General features: G+C 40.1%; 1 protein-coding gene across 5 annotated transcripts in view; it reads left to right on the forward strand.

Moving 5' to 3' along the window:
* The first annotated feature begins 1147 nt into the window (after positions 1 to 1147).
* Positions 1148 to 19195, forward strand: part of SPTAN1 (spectrin alpha, non-erythrocytic 1) — a 42573-nt gene continuing 24525 nt past the window's right edge. For 3 of the 5 annotated variants that reach the window (XM_069873403.1, XM_069873404.1, XM_069873405.1), the window contains exons 1-22: positions 1148 to 1387; positions 2019 to 2144; positions 4613 to 4753; positions 5843 to 5989; positions 6621 to 6754; positions 7494 to 7638; positions 7732 to 7886; positions 8830 to 8965; positions 9919 to 10020; positions 10787 to 10924; positions 11354 to 11464; positions 11917 to 11994; positions 12177 to 12332; positions 12681 to 12885; positions 13012 to 13193; positions 13998 to 14241; positions 14557 to 14679; positions 15455 to 15672; positions 16405 to 16497; positions 16876 to 17010; positions 17501 to 17649; positions 19016 to 19075. In XM_069873403.1, the coding sequence (XP_069729504.1) occupies positions 1151 to 1387; positions 2019 to 2144; positions 4613 to 4753; positions 5843 to 5989; positions 6621 to 6754; positions 7494 to 7638; positions 7732 to 7886; positions 8830 to 8965; positions 9919 to 10020; positions 10787 to 10924; positions 11354 to 11464; positions 11917 to 11994; positions 12177 to 12332; positions 12681 to 12885; positions 13012 to 13193; positions 13998 to 14241; positions 14557 to 14679; positions 15455 to 15672; positions 16405 to 16497; positions 16876 to 17010; positions 17501 to 17649; positions 19016 to 19075 (3215 nt within the window). In that variant the 5' untranslated portion in view covers positions 1148 to 1150. The remainder of the gene's footprint in view (positions 1388 to 2018; positions 2145 to 4612; positions 4754 to 5842; positions 5990 to 6620; positions 6755 to 7493; positions 7639 to 7731; positions 7887 to 8829; positions 8966 to 9918; positions 10021 to 10786; positions 10925 to 11353; positions 11465 to 11916; positions 11995 to 12176; positions 12333 to 12680; positions 12886 to 13011; positions 13194 to 13997; positions 14242 to 14556; positions 14680 to 15454; positions 15673 to 16404; positions 16498 to 16875; positions 17011 to 17500; positions 17650 to 19015; positions 19076 to 19195) is intronic. The other 2 variants (XM_069873406.1, XM_069873407.1) reach the window with 1 other exon arrangement.

The raw sequence follows: 19195 nt of genomic DNA on the forward strand, positions 1-19195 counted from the left end.
AAAACCATATGTTAAGAGATCGCCTGTGCCTTTTGTGCAGTCGTAGGCTGGGTGCCTTCCCTACCTTTTTGGTGGGAGATACATTTAACTTGATGCTTACTGAATTTATAATAAAAGCATTAAGTGAGCTATACCTGCAAACCCTTGTACATCAAGGCATTAATTTTGTAATTGTTCAAGCACAAAGTGTTTGTTGCAACAGCTTCTTGATATGCAAAGTGAGTTGTCAAGTAAGTGGGTAAATGTCCCAACTCTGATGATGAGGATACTAATTTTATATTTGTGTTACAGTTCTGTTCTAAGGCACAGTTCTGTTACTGAAAATGAAATTGCTTTTTGAAAGTTTAGGAACTGGAAACTAAAGGTTACGCCAATTTAATTGAAAGGAGATTAGGCAGCACAGCAGTGAGTTCTTCACTGTCTATGGTAACAATAACAGGGTTTAGTGTATAAAGCAACACGCAGGGATTTTCAGTTGAAGCGTCAGACCAAGATCACAAGTTATACAAAATGCTCCTGGACTTGTCTGAGGTCAGGTCTGTGAAGCAGGGTGAGCCTCTGTATTTCGTATGAAAGGCTGTGTTGGGAGTGGCAGAGTGGGTTTGTAACTCTCTTAATTGTCTGGGAGGACAGAGAAGAGACGCATCTTGCACAAAGATCTATGTATAATACATATAAATATGTATATATACATATTTCTGTGGACCAGTTAGCTGTTGGTTAAACAATAATATTCTTAATGTATATTGACTATTTTAAATAAGATCATTCCAGTTTTTGTATGTTATACAGGAAACATTTTGTGTCTGTATGTCTATGTATATATGTGCACAGAAACAGTTTTAACATGTGTAGGACACTTGCATGCTACAGTTGGTGGTGATGTGGCCTTTGCAGCCCTATTTTTCCAAAACAAGTTCAGTGTCTTTGTAGATATTCCTTTCTCATTGTTTTCTTCTAGAAGTGTGCTGGTTTTTTTGTTTTGTATGTATAATATTTTTAATATACATGGCTGCGTACCGAGCATACAACTGTAAGTAAACCACATTCAAGTTTAAAAACGCCGGCCTCCCTTTCATGGATCGCTTCCTACCCTGCTATTATTTTATAATACAAACAAAACTTTTTTTTTTTTTTTGGCTTTCAGAAAATGGATCCGAGTGGTGTAAAAGTGTTGGAGACAGCAGAAGACATCCAAGAAAGGCGTCAACAAGTTTTGGACCGTTACCACAGGTTCAAAGAACTGTCTTCTCTAAGGCGCCAAAAACTTGAAGACTCCTATCGATTCCAGTTTTTCCAGCGTGATGCAGACGAGCTTGAAAAATGGATCCAAGAGAAACTGCAGATAGCATCTGATGAAAATTACAAAGACCCAAGCAACTTACAGGCAAGTCCTAGTGGCATTTTGTGTTCCTGCATTGTTAACGTTGGGGCAAACCAGGTCTGCTGGGACAGAGCTAGTGCACAAATGTGCCTTGATCTGAGCAGGGTGAAGAAACATGAATGCAAATACCTGCAGCCTTGCAAAGCGTTCTTCAAAAGCCTGGTTTCTTTGCTGATGTAATTGGAATATTTCTGATAATGGATTAGATGCTAACTCAGCATAGGAAAAAGTTACACAGTGCAATGTAGTGTAAAACCAGTTTTGGTTAATCCTAGAATTTGTCGGATGCTTTGACTCTGTAATTAAATGTGAATTAACTCTTATTGCTTCCACCTAAAAAGATATTTATAAACAATTAGTTATGTGGGTGGAACTAGCTGGTGGGTTCTCAGATGTTTGAATGCTCCAGTGTATGACAGCAAACACAACAATGAAATAACTTAATTTGGGGTGTTTGAATCCACCTGTGAAACATATGGTACAGCTATGATTTCAACTGTGGTATTTTATTGTTTGTTTGTTTGTTTGTTGGTACTGAATATGCATAAAATACACTAAAAATCTTGATGTTGGGAAACGTGGAGGAGGGCTGTGCAGCAAATCTCAGTCATGTTCTTTGATGTTATACTTGCAGGGGAAGCTGCAGAAGCACCAAGCCTTTGAAGCTGAGGTGCAGGCCAATTCAGGGGCTATCGTTAAACTGGATGAGACTGGAAATCAGATGATTAATGAAAGCCATTTTGCATCTGAAACCATAAGAGTGAGTTTTAAAACTCTTCCCCACCCCCCCCAAAAGCCTTTTTCTTCAACCCTTTCTGCAGGTTGCATGGATAACTCTGTATTCTAAAAGACTTCTCAAAATTCTGCAGATATTTGATTAGTGAAATCGCAAGAAAATTTGTATTTTTCAAGCTTACAGGTATTTTTCTCTTTCATGAGCACCCAGCTTATATCTGTTCTTGGATCCAGTTCTGAGGCGAGCTATCTAGCAGTGGAGTCCAGGAGCCTGGACTGGTAAATCATCAGTAATGTAAAGATGTGTTGAGAGTCATAGGGCAAACGATTAATTATACTTGCAGTCCTTCCCAGAAAGGGACAATATCGAGAGGCAACAAATCCACAAGGCCTGGTGTCAAGGATGTTGACCACTCATTTTTTTGGTCCTTACAGATAGTGTTTTCATTTTCTGCAATGATGACTGTAAGTAACACAAGCAGCCACACCAGTAAACTTTAGGCATGTAACTTCTATGTGCTCTTTCTAGTGCTGTTTACTTTCTGATTAAGTTTTCCTGGCCACCCATTCAAATCTCTTTGAATTTGCATTCTGTGGCTTTTTCTGTGAGCAGCGTACAGCGCTCCATCTGCTGTTTGTCTGACAATGAACGTCCCTTAGGACAGATGCTTCCTCGATAACAAGCAGTAAGCTTTCTTCACATCCTTTTCTGAGACCTCTGTTTTTTCCTTTCTCTCCAAATCTCCCAGCCAACGTGATGACAAATGTGTTTTAAAAATCATTGCTGCCGCACCAGATAGGTTTACATTTGATGTTTGAGTGATTATCAGCATTTAAGAAGTCTGAGCAAACTGTATCTTCTAAGCAATGAATTGACCTGGGAGTTATTTTTTACTGTTTCTCCTCCGTTTTCCTCTGGTTATGTTGGTGTTCTCTTCTATTCCTACATATACGTACGTGTGCATTCCCCATCAGTTCTGTTTATCAGCTTCTTCCCTAGGACTCATTTTGTTAAATCTGCTGTTTCTGGACCTTCCAGTTGTTTCAGTGTTGGTTCTGGCTGCATTTTATGTTTAACACAAAGAAGTCCTCTTAGAGGAGTTTAAAGCTATTTTTTCTTTATAAGATTTGGATGCGAGCTCTTGTAACTTTTCAGAAGGAGAACTCTTGTCATATTTTTGAGATGATTATCAAACTTAACTATTAAGTTCATAATTTGGTTGTAGCTAAGAAGAGATGGTGACTAACAAAAGCAGATTTTTTAATACGTTATATAATAAAAAAACTGAGGTAATGATTATTTTGGAAATCTGATTGTGATTGTATAATCTTTGCCACAAATGGGGGGAGGGGGGGAAAAGCTTTGCAGTCGAGTGATCTTAAATAATACTGTGTCTTAGCTGCTCAATAGAAGTTATTTGTGTTCTGTTTGGAGTGGTAATTTGCCTTCTAACGGTTCAGTCTTTCACGCCGTACCGGACTGCGCAGCGCCCAATAGTAACGGCTACCCAAGTTGGGTCCCACATACGAGTAGGTGATTCTTGTGGCTGTGCGGTGCCGTTCTTTATGAAATGTCTTCTTTCTCCCTTGGTTGATAATTTGCACTCTGCTTTAGGGCAGTGGTAGGCAATAGTTGTGTGAGCTCTTTCCTCCCTTGGAACCTACCAAACTGAACTTTCTAAATGGATTAAGCGTGTGCCTGCCCATGCTTGATGTTCAAAAGCTTCTCTAGCATGACTTTCAAGTTTCAGGTCTCAGTGAGCAAAGTATTATACATGATGGGTGGAGCACATGCTTTCCTGTTTCACAAGTTGCGTTTCTGTGTGGGAGTGTGGTTTTTATTTTAATTGTCTATAAAATTTATGGTTGTTCCCAAGAGTTTTGAAAGGCAGAGTGCAGCCAGAGAGAAACTCAACTTTAAAACCAGTAATTGCTCCTAGTTATTCAGTATTATGTTACTACACAATGCTGGGTAAATAGATTAACCAACTACTGCTAAGATAAATGCTTAAAATATTGTGAAGTGGCACAGGTTTGACTTGAAACAAAATTTGTTGTCTCGCATATAAATCCCAAAATGAAAATAAGATTCCCTTATTGGGAGCTGGTGTGTAAAAGACTCGGCATTTGAAGGGGACAGTAGCAAATTTTTGTTCTGACTTCAAACTAGTGTAGAATTTAAATCAAATTTTATCTCAAAATGTTTACCTCCCAATTATGTAACCATAGCTATTTGATAGCTTCGGTAATTAATAACAAGTGTGTAAATACTCAGTTCAGTAATTTCTAATTTTATGTTTTTACCTCACTTCACATAATTTGAAAACTAATGGCTGGACATCAAATTGTTATGAGCTTTGTCTGCCTTTTGTCTAAAATAGCGTTTAAGATGTACAACTTGAGAAAAAAAAAAATCTTCTGCTAAGGTGAGGAAGGGAATAAATCTTATTTTCGCGGATACAGGATTTTAATAACAACATGCTGTTGTTCTAGACTCGACTGCAAGAACTGCACCGACTATGGGAGTTACTGTTGGAAAAGATGAGAGAGAAGGGAGTCAAACTGTTGCAAGCACAGAAGCTGGTGCAATACTTACGGGAATGTGAAGATGTCTTGGACTGGATCAATGACAAGGTATAATTATTGCCTGCCTCTGCTGTCTTCTTGATGGGAAACTTGATGTGTTTGTGTGGAAATTTTTTATCAACATATAGTTGCTGGAGCTCAGGTAATCAGAGACCTTTTAAAGGCACCAGTGCATTTCATAAGCAGTCGGTATGCAATCTACAGTTCCTTCTTTAGCAGCCACAAAAATAGGTACTAGACTCAGGGAAGAAGCCTGCAGGTTGGAGGGCATAGCTGAACATAACTCTCTTTGCTTTGAGGAGACCTTTGTATTTCTCACAGTTCTCAAATTCAAATTTCCTGTAAGAGAAATGTACGACATGTAAAAGCAAATGTTTTTATGAATCTTCTAAATGATTTGTTACAGAAAGTAGGCAGCCAAACCAGCAAGCAGTGTGTACGTAATTGCTTAATGATTTAGAGCGTCTTTAGATACACATTACATTGTAAGGACATGAGCTGCAGGAGGATGGTTGGCTGTTAGTCTTTGAACTCTGAGGAAACAGACCACAACCCACAGTATCAAGAAAACAAAGCCACAAAATTATCATATAGCTTTTCTTAACAATGGTTTATTATTATGTGTCAGCGTGGGTTCTAACTGTTCCTGAACATGACATTTTCTTTCATAAAGAAGTCTTGCATCAGAAACCAACAGCAGATGAGCGTAAAATAAACAAATTCTAGTCACTGTACTCTGAAATAGCATGGGCAATTATTTTGTAGCTTTACAAGTATGCTTTTCTGTGCACATTTTCTCTCAGTTTAGGTTGTTTCAGTAGTGATAGTTGTGTACAGGACAGAAAACTTAAGATAGAAGTACTGGTTATATTCAATAAAGTGAAAAATTAATAAGAGCAAGTAAGGTGAAAAAGTAATGCACTTAAGGATCTTCTGTGTTTTCTGCAATAATGGAAAGAAGGGGGACACGGGAGTGGAGTTTAATGCAGGAAGCGTTATAGTTTTAGATCTGACTTTAAGCACGGTGACCGTAACTGTCTTTGACCTGCTCAAAATGAGGACAGTTTGTTTCATGATGGTTAATAGTGATTTCCCATAGGTTATACTGAAATTGAATTTTTTCCCTCAATGTGCTAGGAGGCAATCGTGACCTCAGAAGAGCTTGGACAGGACTTGGAACACGTAGAGGTTTTGCAAAAGAAGTTTGAAGAGTTCCAGACCGACCTTGCAGCTCACGAGGAAAGAGTAAATGAAGTGAACCAGTTTGCTGGCAAGCTTATCCAGGTAAACATTCATGTGTGTTGACAATCAGACTTGCCAAGAGAGGTGTAACACAGCAAGCTTTCATCTGCAATTTCTTCTTTTCCTCTCTGATTTTGTAGCAGGTCTTTATAGTTTTACTTGGTGTGTGCTTAGATCCTTGGCTATCTTAATCCTGAATGGTCATTGTTTGATTCACTTGTTCTGCTGAACAGCTTGAGTAACTGCCTCAGCTGAGAATGCCCCTGAAAATGGAGAGTGCAGTGATTACCAAGGGAGGCTGTTGTTTTTGGGGTTAAATGTATTTTCCTTGGACAATCAAGATTAACAGATCTTCTCTTCTGGTGTGTCATCTGGGGGCTTGATGAAGGGTGGAGATGGGGCAGGAAGTTTTGCATTCCAGGAAAAAAACTATACTGTTAACAATCCTTTTCTCATTGACTAATTAGTACATAGGAAAACTCGAACTACTACGAAAGTACTGAATGCTGCTTACACAGTGAGGTTTCAGGAAAACTATTGTATTGGGTGATCATCTGGAAAGTACAGTAGTTATAAAATGATCTCTTGGAAAAACAGTGGTGTTTTAAGGTTTTGTCAGTAGATGTAAAACCATGGAACAGATGAAAATAGAATTTTTTCTTTTGCTTACCAGGAACAACACCCTGAAGAGGAACTGATAAAGTCCAAACAGGCTGAAGTCAATGCAAGCTGGCAGCGCCTCAAGGGGCTCGCCCTTCAGAGGCAAAGAAAACTCTTTGGGGCAGCTGAAGTTCAGCGCTTCAACAGGTACGACCTTGGCTGGATTTGCTGAAGTGATGTAATGTTTGTGTGGATGTTTAATGATGCACTCGGCTTTGTACAGTAGCGTGAGAAGAGCTGCTATTGTCTGTTATGTTTTTGCTTTACTCTTCCTCATGCCTTGTTGAATGAGAACCTTGTTCTAGAATTACCCTAGAATAGCCCTTCTGATTCAGCTTTTCAACACTTGGCAGTTTTGTTCATTCCTGCGAATGGCAATTTTGCTTCCCTTTCCTCCGAGGGCTTTTTCCCCCAGTTCTGTCCTAGATGAGCCCTAAAAGGGGTGTGTTTTTGTTGTTGGATGGATGTCAGTCCAGATGCCCTGGGGTCTTTGAGCAGTGTCTTTCTATCCTCATTTCCATCTGCAGCAGTTTGAGATTTGCTGTGATTAAGTTGGAGAAGTGTTCAGAGGAAAATGGGAAATGGACCTGCTAGGTGATGGCGCTCAGTGGTGCGATAATTCCTAGTTTGTATCTGGTGATGCCCTCTGAAGAATGGCAGGCAGATATGCTTCAGGGCTTTCTGAGATGTTTTTAAAAATAAGTCTATTTTTTTAAAGGTTTTTGGTTTTGTGGGGGGTTCTTTTAAGAATGGTTATAACTGGCTGTAGTGTTTATGTACATGGGTTTGTATGCCAGTATATCTGGCAGGCATACAGGAAGACATCCTGTATTCTTCCTCTTTCTGTACAAGATAGACTGCTTTCAATTTGTGCTTTGTTTTGAAGGGATGTGGATGAAACAATCAGCTGGATTAAGGAGAAAGGGCAGTTGATGGCCTCAGATGATTTTGGCAGGGACTTGGCCAGCGTGCAGGCTTTATTGCGTAAGCATGAAGGCCTGGAAAGAGATCTTGCAGCTCTGGAAGATAAGGTACCCATACAAAATGCATTTTACCTAGAATTTAAACGAGGTAACTGCTTGTGTAAGGCAAGAAGCTTATTCACTGTTTGTGACTGGGTTTAGGTTAAGGCCCTTTGTGCAGAAGCTGACCGTTTGCAGCAGTCTCATCCGATAAATGCTTCTCAAATTCAAGTGAAACGGGAGGAGCTGATTGCTAACTGGGAACAGATCCGGACTCTGGCAGCAGAGAGGCATGCTCGCCTTAATGACTCCTACAGGTAGGAATACTGTCATGCTGCAGTTACCTTTCCTCCTTATTTGAATTTGACAAAAGGCTCTTGGGAGGAGAAGAAATGGATGTTGTTTCCCAAATTTTTGCAAGATTCCAGTGTTTTCAGAAGCAATCTTGTTCACCATTTTATAATTTACCGTACCTTCTTGTAGTAAAAGAAATATTCATATGATAAGATCTTGTTTCTATGCTAGTCTGACTGTCCATGCAACATAATCTGTCAGGCCACTATTGAGAAGCCGTGCTAAAAAAGAAACTTACCCTTATATGGTGGTTAGTTTACATCCTTTCTGGTTTTTTTTTTCTGCTGTTTTTCTTCCCTGTGATGCAAGATTTATGGTGATGGAGACTTACATAAGTAATCCTTCTTCCTTTGCCTACCCTGTCATCATCTCTTCAGATCAATTAACAGCAAATTGAAAAGGGAAACAGAAACTGATCACTCTTGGTGATAAGTGTTAAGCACGTGCCAAAGGCAGTAACTGTAAAGGTGTGCTGAAAGGAATCGGAGGATTTATTTGCTTGTTTTAAGGCATGTGTGGATGGAAGGTTCTGTCAGTTCTCCCCACACACGCTGTTACAGTCGTGACAGAAGCAGTCCTGTGGGCTGTCTTGAAACACTGAGAACTCTTGATTTCTGTTGTCTTCAACATGCAGGCCTGTAGTTAGGAATATTCCTTTTACTGTCATTGTGAGTTATGTGCAAAATTTGTCACTGAGAAATTGATTTTGAGCCTAGAGTTTTCCTAAGTTTTTACGGAAGTCTTTTGTTTATTGACAATATATTTATTTGTTATTCTGATTGCATTTTTTTATTGTCTTCTTTTGTATCTCTCTGAGGAACAGCTTTTATGTTTGTAATCCTTTCTTTGGGGTAAGGATAGAGAAATGAATTATTTCCAACCATCTTTTTCTTGTGCTTTCCTAAGGCTGCAGCGCTTTCTTGCGGACTTCCGAGATCTCACCAGCTGGGTGACTGAGATGAAGGCTCTGATAAATGCTGATGAACTTGCCAATGACGTGGCTGGAGCAGAAGCCCTTCTAGATAGGCATCAGGAACATAAGGTAGAATGGTTATAGCCAAATCCAGTCAGCAACACTGGCTGGTTTGTATGTCTAACGCAGTATCTGAGTCAGAACTACTGGCGTCATATCACTAGAAACCTTTGAGCGTTAGACCAACACCGTCCTAGGCTGCTGATCTGTTTAATGTTTTTACTTTCTTCTTGCTAGTAGATATACGCGAATAAATAAGTGCTTATGAGTGCTTATGGTAATATTTTAGAAAAAATTAGACCTAAGAGCAGTTAGCTGGACCAAAGACTGCTTTAGTCCTCCATCACGAGGAGTTGCTCTAAGCTAGCAGAAAAAGTGCAACTTGAAACCAACCTTATGAGGAGCGGCTGAGAGAGCTGGGGTTGTTTAGCCTGGAGAAGAGGAGGCTGAGGGGTGACGTCATTGCTCTCTACAACTACCTGAAAGGACGTTGTAGAGAGGAGGGTGCTGGCCTCTTCTCCCAAGTGACAGGGGACAGGACAAGAGGGAATGGCCTCAAGCTCCGACAGGGGAGGTTTAGGCTAGACGTTAGGAAAAAATTCTTTACAGAAAGGGTGATTGGGCACTGGCAGAGGCTGCCCAGGGAGGTGGTTGAGTCACCTTCCCTGGAGGTGTTTAAGGCACGGGTGGACGAGGTGCTGAGGGATATGGTTTAGTGTTTGGTAGGAACGGTTGGACTCGGTGATCCGGTGGGTCTCTTCCAACCTGGTTATTCTGTGATTCTGTGATTCTGTGATTCATTTTTGTTTTAACATCTGAATTTATGCTGACCTTATCTGCATTGTAAGGTAGTACATTTTATTTTACCTTTCAACTTGAGTGCAATGTATTTAAAGATAGTAAAATGTTTATCATTTGCTGTCCAGGCTGCTGTCTCTGTATTTTCAATAGTAGCTTTCATGTTGTGGCACTCTCTTCCAAGATAAATTTTGGTAACAGATTATTGGCATCCCCTTTCACAGGGAGAAATTGATGCTCATGAGGATAGCTTCAAATCTGCTGATGAGTCTGGGCAGGCTCTGCTTGGTGCTGGGCACTACGCTTCTGACGAAGTTAAAGAAAAGGTAAGTTGAGAGCAAGAGCTCCTAGAATAATTTTCCCTTTCTTCTGCATCCCTTAACAGAAAAGTTCTTTTCCTGTTAAGATGTAAGCTACTAATTATCATCCCTCTTGATTACAAGGCTTTTTAATTGTATTTAATTAATATGTGTTTCCAATTCTCGAATTGACAGCTTCTGCCTATCTATTGGTAAGAATATTAGGACTATTATTACTGTTGATTAGGAACTGTACGTCTTTCCTCCAAAAGAAAAATGGTTTATCTATTTATCTAAGTTTGGATTTGCTATCAGAAGTTTCAGCAAATACTTAGTATTTCTAAATGTTGGGTTTTAAACTTGAGGGGCCTCTCATGAAGTCGGCATGTTGAAATGTCAAACATTCAAATGCCATAAGCAAGGGTGGGCCAGAGAGACTTCAGAGGCCAAGAGAGCAGGATGGTTTGGTAAAAAGCTTCTCTTACGAGTAGGTCTGCAGTCAGAAAGAGCAGTTGTCCATCAAAATTCTCTGTGTAGATTAATTTGGAAGAGGAGAGGTTTCTGGCTGAAGTCAGAAGGTTGTATCTGCTACTTAAGCTTCATAGACTGAGAAGAGGCTTCCACCGTACAGAGATGATGATGATGTCAGTAACAGGAGAATGATCCTTTACACAGGAGGTCGTTTTCAGTCCAGTGTTAACCAGTCAAGTCACAACTTAATTTTTACTTTGAGGTGGAAATGAGCCAGACTGTTAAATAAAATTATTGTATGTTCCTCTTCCCAATCCATCAGCTGACCATCCTCTCAGATGAAAGAACTGCCTTGCTAGAACTATGGGAGCTTCGCAGACAGCAGTATGAGCAGTGCATGGACCTGCAGCTTTTCTACAGAGATACTGAACAAGTTGACAATTGGATGAGCAAACAAGAAGTGAGTGCATGTCTTTAACTTCAGATAAGGTTGATTTTGTCTTCTGTGGACTTCACAAGTGCTTTTTACTAGTAACAGTGACTGCCACTAGATGAGCACTGGGGTGCTGTGCAGTTGTTTATCTGACTGCCCAAGCTGCTGCAAGGGCTGTTTCCATCTGATGCTGGAACTGTTAGTTGTGACAGTTTGGCTTGAGATGGCTTTCATGTGTGTTAACTCTTGTAAAATGCTGCTAGAATAAGAAGCTAAAAAGAATTATTCAGAACCTCTGGCTGTTAGAGGCACACAGGAAATGCTGTCCCAGTATATCATAGTTTACTTTTTAATTCTATTGTATGGTAGGAAAATTTCAGTGGCCACGCTTGAGTTGGCTTAGAGCAGCCAAGCATGGAAACATAAAAATCAATGTGTTTTGTTTCCTTACTTTAGGCATTTCTGCTGAATGAAGACCTTGGCGATTCTCTGGATAGTGTGGAGGCTCTTCTTAAGAAGCATGAAGACTTTGAGAAATCCTTAAGTGCCCAGGAGGAGAAAATCACAGTAAGACACATTAGATGATCACTAAATGGGCAAGAAGTAGAACAAGTAAATTTGTTGACTGGGGCAGAGATGCTGCTGCTGGGTGACAGAGAAGGATGGGGTTTGCTCTGGAGAATGATCCACTGATATGTGGGATGCATTCTCTGAGTGATATGTATTGTCTCTAAAATGGAAGATAGTGGAAAAGATAGGATAGGGTTTGATTGCTGCCACGGAGAGCTGAGTTACCCAGTGCTTGTGCATTACGCCAGCACTCAGATGGATGAAGATTTGTCAGAAATCTGCACTTTTACACATGTAAGGTGATGGTACAGATGAAGGGTCTAACAATACTGATCTTAATGGGTTTCTATTAGTTCTGCCATGATAAAGTTTTGAGAATGAGTCTACTGAGTAAACTTACTTAAGCAATTTTTACTACACCAAGTAAATGAAAACTGTCTTCTCTTCAGGCATTAGATGAGTTTGCTACTAAGTTGATTCAGAATAACCACTATGCCATGGATGATGTTGCTACACGCAGAGATGCTGTAAGTATCAAAGATATATTTGGACTGTAGACTTCAAATCATGTTCTGCTTTATTATTTTAAACGGTGTGGTTGCAGTATATAAGTCAGCAGAGCTCTTCCAAAAGTGCAGGTACAGTGATGGATCTCAGATGCTTAAAGAATTTAAAAACCTTTGCTTTTTTTTTTCTTGTTTTTTTTCAGCTGCTGAGCCGCCGAAATGCCCTTCATGAAAGAGCTATGTACCGTCGTGCCCAGCTGGCTGATTCTTTCCATCTGCAGCAGTTTTTCCGAGACTCTGATGAGCTAAAGAGTTGGGTTAATGAAAAAATGAAAACTGCAACAGATGAGGCATACAAGGTAAACAAAGATGAACGCTAGAGTGATTTTAAGGCAATACCAGGCTTAATGTAATCACTCTAATGATATGAAGTGGCATCGGTTGAAATGCTGCTGATGGTAGGCAGTATTAATTGCACCAGGAGGAACTGCAATTTCTTCCAACCCCAAGGGGGATTTTCCCATCGTGCTGTAATCATGCTTATTCAATAGCTCAAGTGTTCTGATTTCAAAAGCATATTTTTGGTACCAAATCCTCCGGTGACATCTTGGCATGTATATAAGCGTAGTCTAATTTTAAAAAATCCATTGGAGACCTCTAGATACTAATTTTGGATTGAAAAGCTCTTATTCTTTCTTCATCTGTAGGATCCATCAAACTTGCAAGGCAAAGTTCAGAAACATCAGGCTTTTGAAGCAGAGCTTTCTGCTAATCAGAGTCGTATTGATGCGCTGGAGAAAGCTGGCCAGAAGCTGATTGATGTCAACCACTATGCATCTGATGAAGTGGCAGCCCGCATGAATGAAGTTATCAGCTTGTGGAAGAAACTTCTGGAGGCCACTGAGCTCAAAGGTACGACTTGCTCAGAGGAGTATGGGCAGCTCTTTCCTAGAGAGATTAGCTGGAGCAGATGGGGAGTGAGTTGACTTAAGTTTTTTCACTTCATTTATCTTTTCCTCTTGCCACTCTGTCTCTCAGGTATAAAACTGCGTGAAGCCAATCAACAGCAGCAATTCAATCGCAATGTGGAGGACATTGAGCTGTGGCTTTATGAAGTGGAGGGACACTTGGCTTCTGATGATTATGGAAAAGATCTTACTAGTGTTCAGAATCTCCAGAAGAAACATGCCCTGCTAGAGGCAGATGTTGCTGCCCATCAAGTAAGGGAAATAATTTTTCTTCCTGTCCTTTCAGATCTGCTCACTCAAAAGCATTCACTGCAGAGATGTTAGAAGGTCTGTGCTTCTGTAAATTTTTTCTAGCTTTGGGCTTTACAGTTTATTTATCAGAAATCATTTTGAACTGAAATGTAAATTGCATGTCTCTTAAGAAAAGTATCTGCGTGACTTTTTGAAAAAGCTTATTTTTGTCAAATAATTCCATCTTATGGCCTGCTGACAGCACCACATTGTTTTGTGCTGTGAATGCCAACTTAAAAGATGTGCTGTGCTTTGCGTAGGAAATAATATCCCCTTAGACTCTCCATTTACAAACAGCTTATTCTTGTTCAGTTTGTTTTCATGTAGCTCTAAGAAATGGGAGGGGAGGGGGAATAGATCAGTTTTTAAATATAGAACTTCATAGCAAATGGTTCCTTTATTTGCAAATGATTTTTAGAGGAATTAAATCCAGAGCAAGAAAATCAACAAAATCTGGGTTCCCACAGCTGGAACTATGTTGTTAACAATTGAGAGATGGTTCATCCAGAGTGGCACATCTGTAAAGTTAAGAACTTCGAGAATCTTTTGTTTGTTTTATGAAATTGGCAGATAGAAGCCAGTTACATTTGTGTAATGTATTGAATGTTGTCCAGGATGTAATTACTACTGAAATTACTGCACTGACGGTGTGCAGCTGAGGTTCTTTTCTTCTGTGACTTATTAGCTAAGACCTGGAAGTCTTTTCAGTTGCTGCAGCCATCTTGCAGAAATTCTGATGTAACACTATTGCTAAATTAATTTTAGGATCGAATAGATGGCATTACCATCCAGGCACGCCAGTTCCAAGATGCTGGGCACTTCGATGCTGACAATATCAAGAAGAAACAAGAAGCTTTAGTAGCTCGTTATGAAGCTCTAAAGGATCCAATGGTAGCTCGTAAGCAGAAACTTGCAGATTCTCTTCGCCTGCAGCAGCTTTTCCGTGACATTGAGGATGAAGAGACCTGGATTAGGGAAAAAGAACCTATTGCAGCGTCAACAAACCGAGGTCAGTCCGAGATGTCCAGGATTTAGGTGTCAAAATTGCTCTGTTATAACTTGTCTCTGTAGGGAATATTCCTTGAAAGTTTCAGAAATGTTTGTTGTAATTACCGTTGCCTGGAGTTGTGTATTTGCCATCACCCATGGTTCTTTAACTGGTACTTTTACAATTCCAATGGGTAACTTAGTTTTCGTAGTGCTCTGTCTTAGTTGTGATGGTACCTACTCTGCAAATTTGCCTAGCGCTGATTGCAGCATCTTTGACTTTTTTGTTCAGGCTATTGACTTTGAATTAGCTGATGAACTATTTTATATCTTTCAGGCAAGGACTTAATTGGCGTCCAGAATCTGCTAAAGAAGCACCAGGCTTTGCAGGCAGAAATTGCAGGCCATGAGCCCCGCATCAAAGCAGTCACCCAGAAAGGAAATGCTATGGTGGAGGAGGGTACGTCTCAATGTTTTAACTCTTCCTCTTTCAGAAATCTTGACGTCTTTGTGCTGGACTTTGTTCTCTTGCCCTGTGCAATGAGTAATCATTGCCTGTTCTTATCCAGGCTATAGGCAGGTACCTCCTAGCAGGATGGACTTTGGGTCATTCTTTCACCTGAGTATAAAAATAGATTCCTTGATGGAAACATGTCACCATTTTCACAGATTTCCATCTGCTCTTGGCAAACACGAATGAACCCTTTATTCAGCAGCTTTATGCCTATGATATTTAGTCTCCATTTCTAAATCTATTAAAGGTTTCTATCTGAGATATATAATCATGATGTGAGAAATGATCCTGGACAAAGGCAGTAGGAGTCATTCTTGCTTTTTCAATAAGTATGTATCTTTATTTCTGACTGGATATTCTTAACACCAGAATACTTAGAAAATTCCCCTGATTCCAGGATTCATAACACAAATCTGAAATATTTCGGTTGTCAAAAGTATGCCACTGGGAAGAGGTGACCTTTTCTGTTTCATCATTGAGATGAAATGTTTTGGTTTTAATGGTTAAAATATTCCTAATACAGTTTGACTGACAGGTACAGTGTTTTCCAGTCTGAGGTGGAAGGACAAGCTGGGTTATGTTTTCATTATTGTAGGCAGACTAGGCTACATAAGTTTAGCAGATCCAATTTCTGTGACTTTCAAGAAGTACAAGTAATCTTTTCACGTTAGTTAGTTATGTCTCCTTAAGTCCTTCAGTTTGCTGCCTTTTTGTTGTCTAGGACATTTTGCAGCTGAGGATGTGAAAATCAAATTGAATGAGCTGAACCAAAAATGGGACTCCCTGAAAGCTAAAGCATCTCAGCGTCGACAAGACCTAGAGGATTCCCTGCAAGCTCAGCAGTATTTTGCTGACGCTAATGAGGCAGAATCCTGGATGAGGGAAAAGGAGCCCATTGTTGGCAGTACAGACTATGGAAAAGATGAAGACTCTGCTGAGGTATTTGAGATTGTTGTTTGAATCAGTTTTGCATAAACACAGCGAGGATTTGTTCAATGGTAAAAAAAAAAGCTCTGCTAATTTCAGGATTCTTAAGAGAAAAGGCAGATAATTCTTGTATCAAGCTGAGTTTTGGCTCAGAGGCAAAAGTTGGCAGTTTTTCCTGTGTCTTGATTTTTGCACGTGAAATTCTGCTGTGCAGTGTTAAACCAGTTTTTAGGAAACTTTACATTTGTATTAATTTTTAATAGGATTTTAGTAAAGTACAGCAAAAGTAATATCAGCAAATTCCTTGTTTGATGTTGCATTTCAGTATGAGTCTGATTTTCAGCAGCTCATTAGTCTGGAAGTAATTTTTTTGTCTCTAGTTATTTTACTGGTGTCGTTCTGTAGCCAAGCACCATGTCCCAGACGCTGCTGACTGACGCTCTGTCAAAACGAAGTGCTGTTTAAAGGCACGATTTCAAACTTAACACTATTTCCAGAGTGATATGTGGGATTCCTGGTCAGAACAGAAGAGTGTTTCTCAGATAAGGTAGAGGAAAAGCAGCAGAAGCATTTGGACTATCAAGCCCGTGAATAAATAGAAGTCGTTATTCCCATGGAAGTCACAGGACTGGCAGCCCTGAAAAACCCACTTTCCCCGTCTATGGAGACAAAGTACATAGTTTAAGCTGAATAGTATTTGTGAAATGGCTGGGTGTACACATTGTTTTTATCATTTGTTTTCAGGCTCTTCTGAAGAAACACGAGGCTTTGATGTCTGATCTTTCTGCTTATGGCAGTAGCATACAGGCATTAAGGGAACAGGCCCAGTCATGCAGGGTAAGGCAAGGTGCTAATGATGTTGCTAAAATTCTTGGTTCAGCAGAAGTTAAAGAGAAAGCTTAATAACAGTTGTTAGTTTTGAGAACTTACTGCAGGCTGTTCTTGATTTTTTTCAATAAATTCAGTGTTCTGCTTTTATAATTATAAAAGACAGCTATGTTGCATGGCAAGAAAACAGTATAATGTGATGGGTTTTGAGATTTGAGTACAGACAGCACCTAAAGTAAGTCTGTCTGCATTACATTTATTTCAACAAGTATAATTTTAAGGCCCTTATAGCAGCTTTCACTAAGGCTGAAGTATATTTTAGGACAACTATGTTGACTATAATAAACATGGACCAACTAATTTTCTCGCATACTCCTTCTTTGTTAGCAACAAGTTGCTCCCACAGATGATGAAACTGGAAAAGAGCTTGTACTGGCACTCTATGATTACCAAGAGAAGAGTCCCCGGGAGGTGACTATGAAAAAGGGGGACATCCTCACTTTACTCAACAGCACCAACAAGGTATGCTCCTGCTCTCTGTTTTGCTGAGCTGCTTGGCTCACTCGGTGTTCTGTGGAGTGGTTTTTGGGTTTGTTTTTATCAATGAGAATGTTCAAAGAAGTTAAAGAATTTGCACATTTAGCCTGTATTCCCATTCAACCCTTCAGCGTTACCCCTTCAGCTCATTCTCGTGACTCGTCTATAGCTGCCAGCTTTTCCCAGTCAGACAACCAACTTGCACTACAGGGTGTATATCTGTGGGAAAACTTACTTCCGTGCTGTTAAGGAATTTTTTGACCAAACACAAGAGGAGACACAGAAGTAAGGCGTAGATATCTTCAAGAGACAGTTTGTTTGAAAATATTTCCATGGAAGGAGGAAACTGGTGTGAGCATCACTGGTATTCTTGTGTTAGGAGCCTCTAATTTGCAGCTTTCAGTTGCTCAGAATACCTTGTGCTTGATCCTTGTCTCACAGCAGTTGGGTTTTTTTCCCCCCTCTTTCTTTCCAGGACTGGTGGAAGGTTGAAGTTAATGATCGTCAGGGCTTTGTACCAGCTGCCTATGTCAAAAAACTAGATCCTGCCCAGTCTGCATCCCGAGAGAATCTCCTGGAAGAGCAAGGCAGCATAGCACTGCGACAGGAGCAAATTGACAACCAGTAAGACCTAACTGATGAGCTATGACAACCATCCAGCGTTTGCTGGCTTGGCCTTTGCCTCACATATGCCAGAAGTTTAGATTGATGCCTCTTAACACTAGGGAGTGATTAATTGGAGCAGAATGAGGGGCTCCTTTACCAGCAGTATCATACTGAGTTGTTTTATCCTTATTCTAAATCTTCTTGTTGCTTTCCCCATTTTTTAACTGTGAAACTCATGACACTAGAGCTCAACTTGCTGTCTGACTTCAGTATTTTATGTGTTCCTTTTGTTGTTGTACCTAACGACTTAAACTTGTTTGTGAGTTATATATCTGTCCTAAGCAGCTCTTGTATTTGTAGTTGTCACTTCTAAATGTGTGATCTGTTTTGAAGAGCTTTCTTAAATTTGGTTACATAAGTACAGTGCCCTCCCTATACAGGGCTGCCTCTGGAGGTGACCTCCTTGGGAGCTGTGACTGCATTGGCGCTAGCTCGTTACTCTCTTTGCTGATATGTGGTGCCATTATTTGTTGCCTTTATATGGGCTAAAATATCCCCCCTCTCCCTTTTTTTTTTCTTGTAAAAGAGGAACATGCCATCGCAAATAGAGAAAATTGTATGGCCGCTTTGGTAATGACCTCTTGAAGCACATGGTGGTTGTAGATTAGTTCAAGAAAGGGCTGTGGGCGATAGCTGTGAACTACTGGCTCATCTTATCAAACCACTTGGAAGCCAAAGCTGAAAGTTTTATGCATACTCCCATCTGTTCGCACAGCTGCGCTGTCATTCTGCGCAATAATTTCTTCCCACTCAGTTGTTTTGAGTCACCAGTTATGACAGTGACGTACAGTAATTGCTAACTTTAGCTCTAGTATTAAAAAAACAAAAAAACTCACCCAACCAAAACCTCACATAAAAAAGACTCCTCAGAACAAACAAACAAATAAAATTAATAATAGAAAAGCTTGTACCAGTGAAAAGAAAGGAGGCTGGAAAGCTGTGGCAAGTTATTCAAGGTCTCCATAAAGTGCCTTTCGCTATGAGTTTGCGTGCTGCTTTTGAGAACTAGAACAGCCGTGCCTTTTTTAGAGCCAGGGAGAGGGGAGTGCCTTTTAGTTTACAAAGACATGGCACAACGGTCAGGAAATGAGGAGACCTTATAGAGAGAGTTCAACTGTACTGCTGATGATTCCTTACGTGAATTGTACTCCTGGTCCGATTTGCTTTGTTTGCTTCTGAATGACATCTAATTTTCTCCATTTAAATGTAACTCTTAACCATCTCCTACCACAGACAACCCACGGATGGAGCTGCTGCTTTCATTATTTTTGTTAATCTGACTAATTTTTTGCATGCATTTGCTGTGCTCCCTCTGTCTGTGCAGGACTCTCATAACTAAGGAGGTCGGCAGTGTATCTCTGCGTATGAAACAGGTCGAAGAACTGTGAGTAGGATTAGCCCTTTCTAAACCATGCTGTCTCCATGCTGTCACTGTTCATTCTCCCTTGGTTTGTTTCTTTGTTTGGGAAAACTGCTCCAAAGAAACATGAAGGAAGCAATTTCT

Source organism: Phaenicophaeus curvirostris, chromosome 20, assembly GCF_032191515.1.
Source record: "Phaenicophaeus curvirostris isolate KB17595 chromosome 20, BPBGC_Pcur_1.0, whole genome shotgun sequence".
NCBI lineage: Eukaryota > Metazoa > Chordata > Aves > Cuculiformes > Cuculidae > Phaenicophaeus > Phaenicophaeus curvirostris.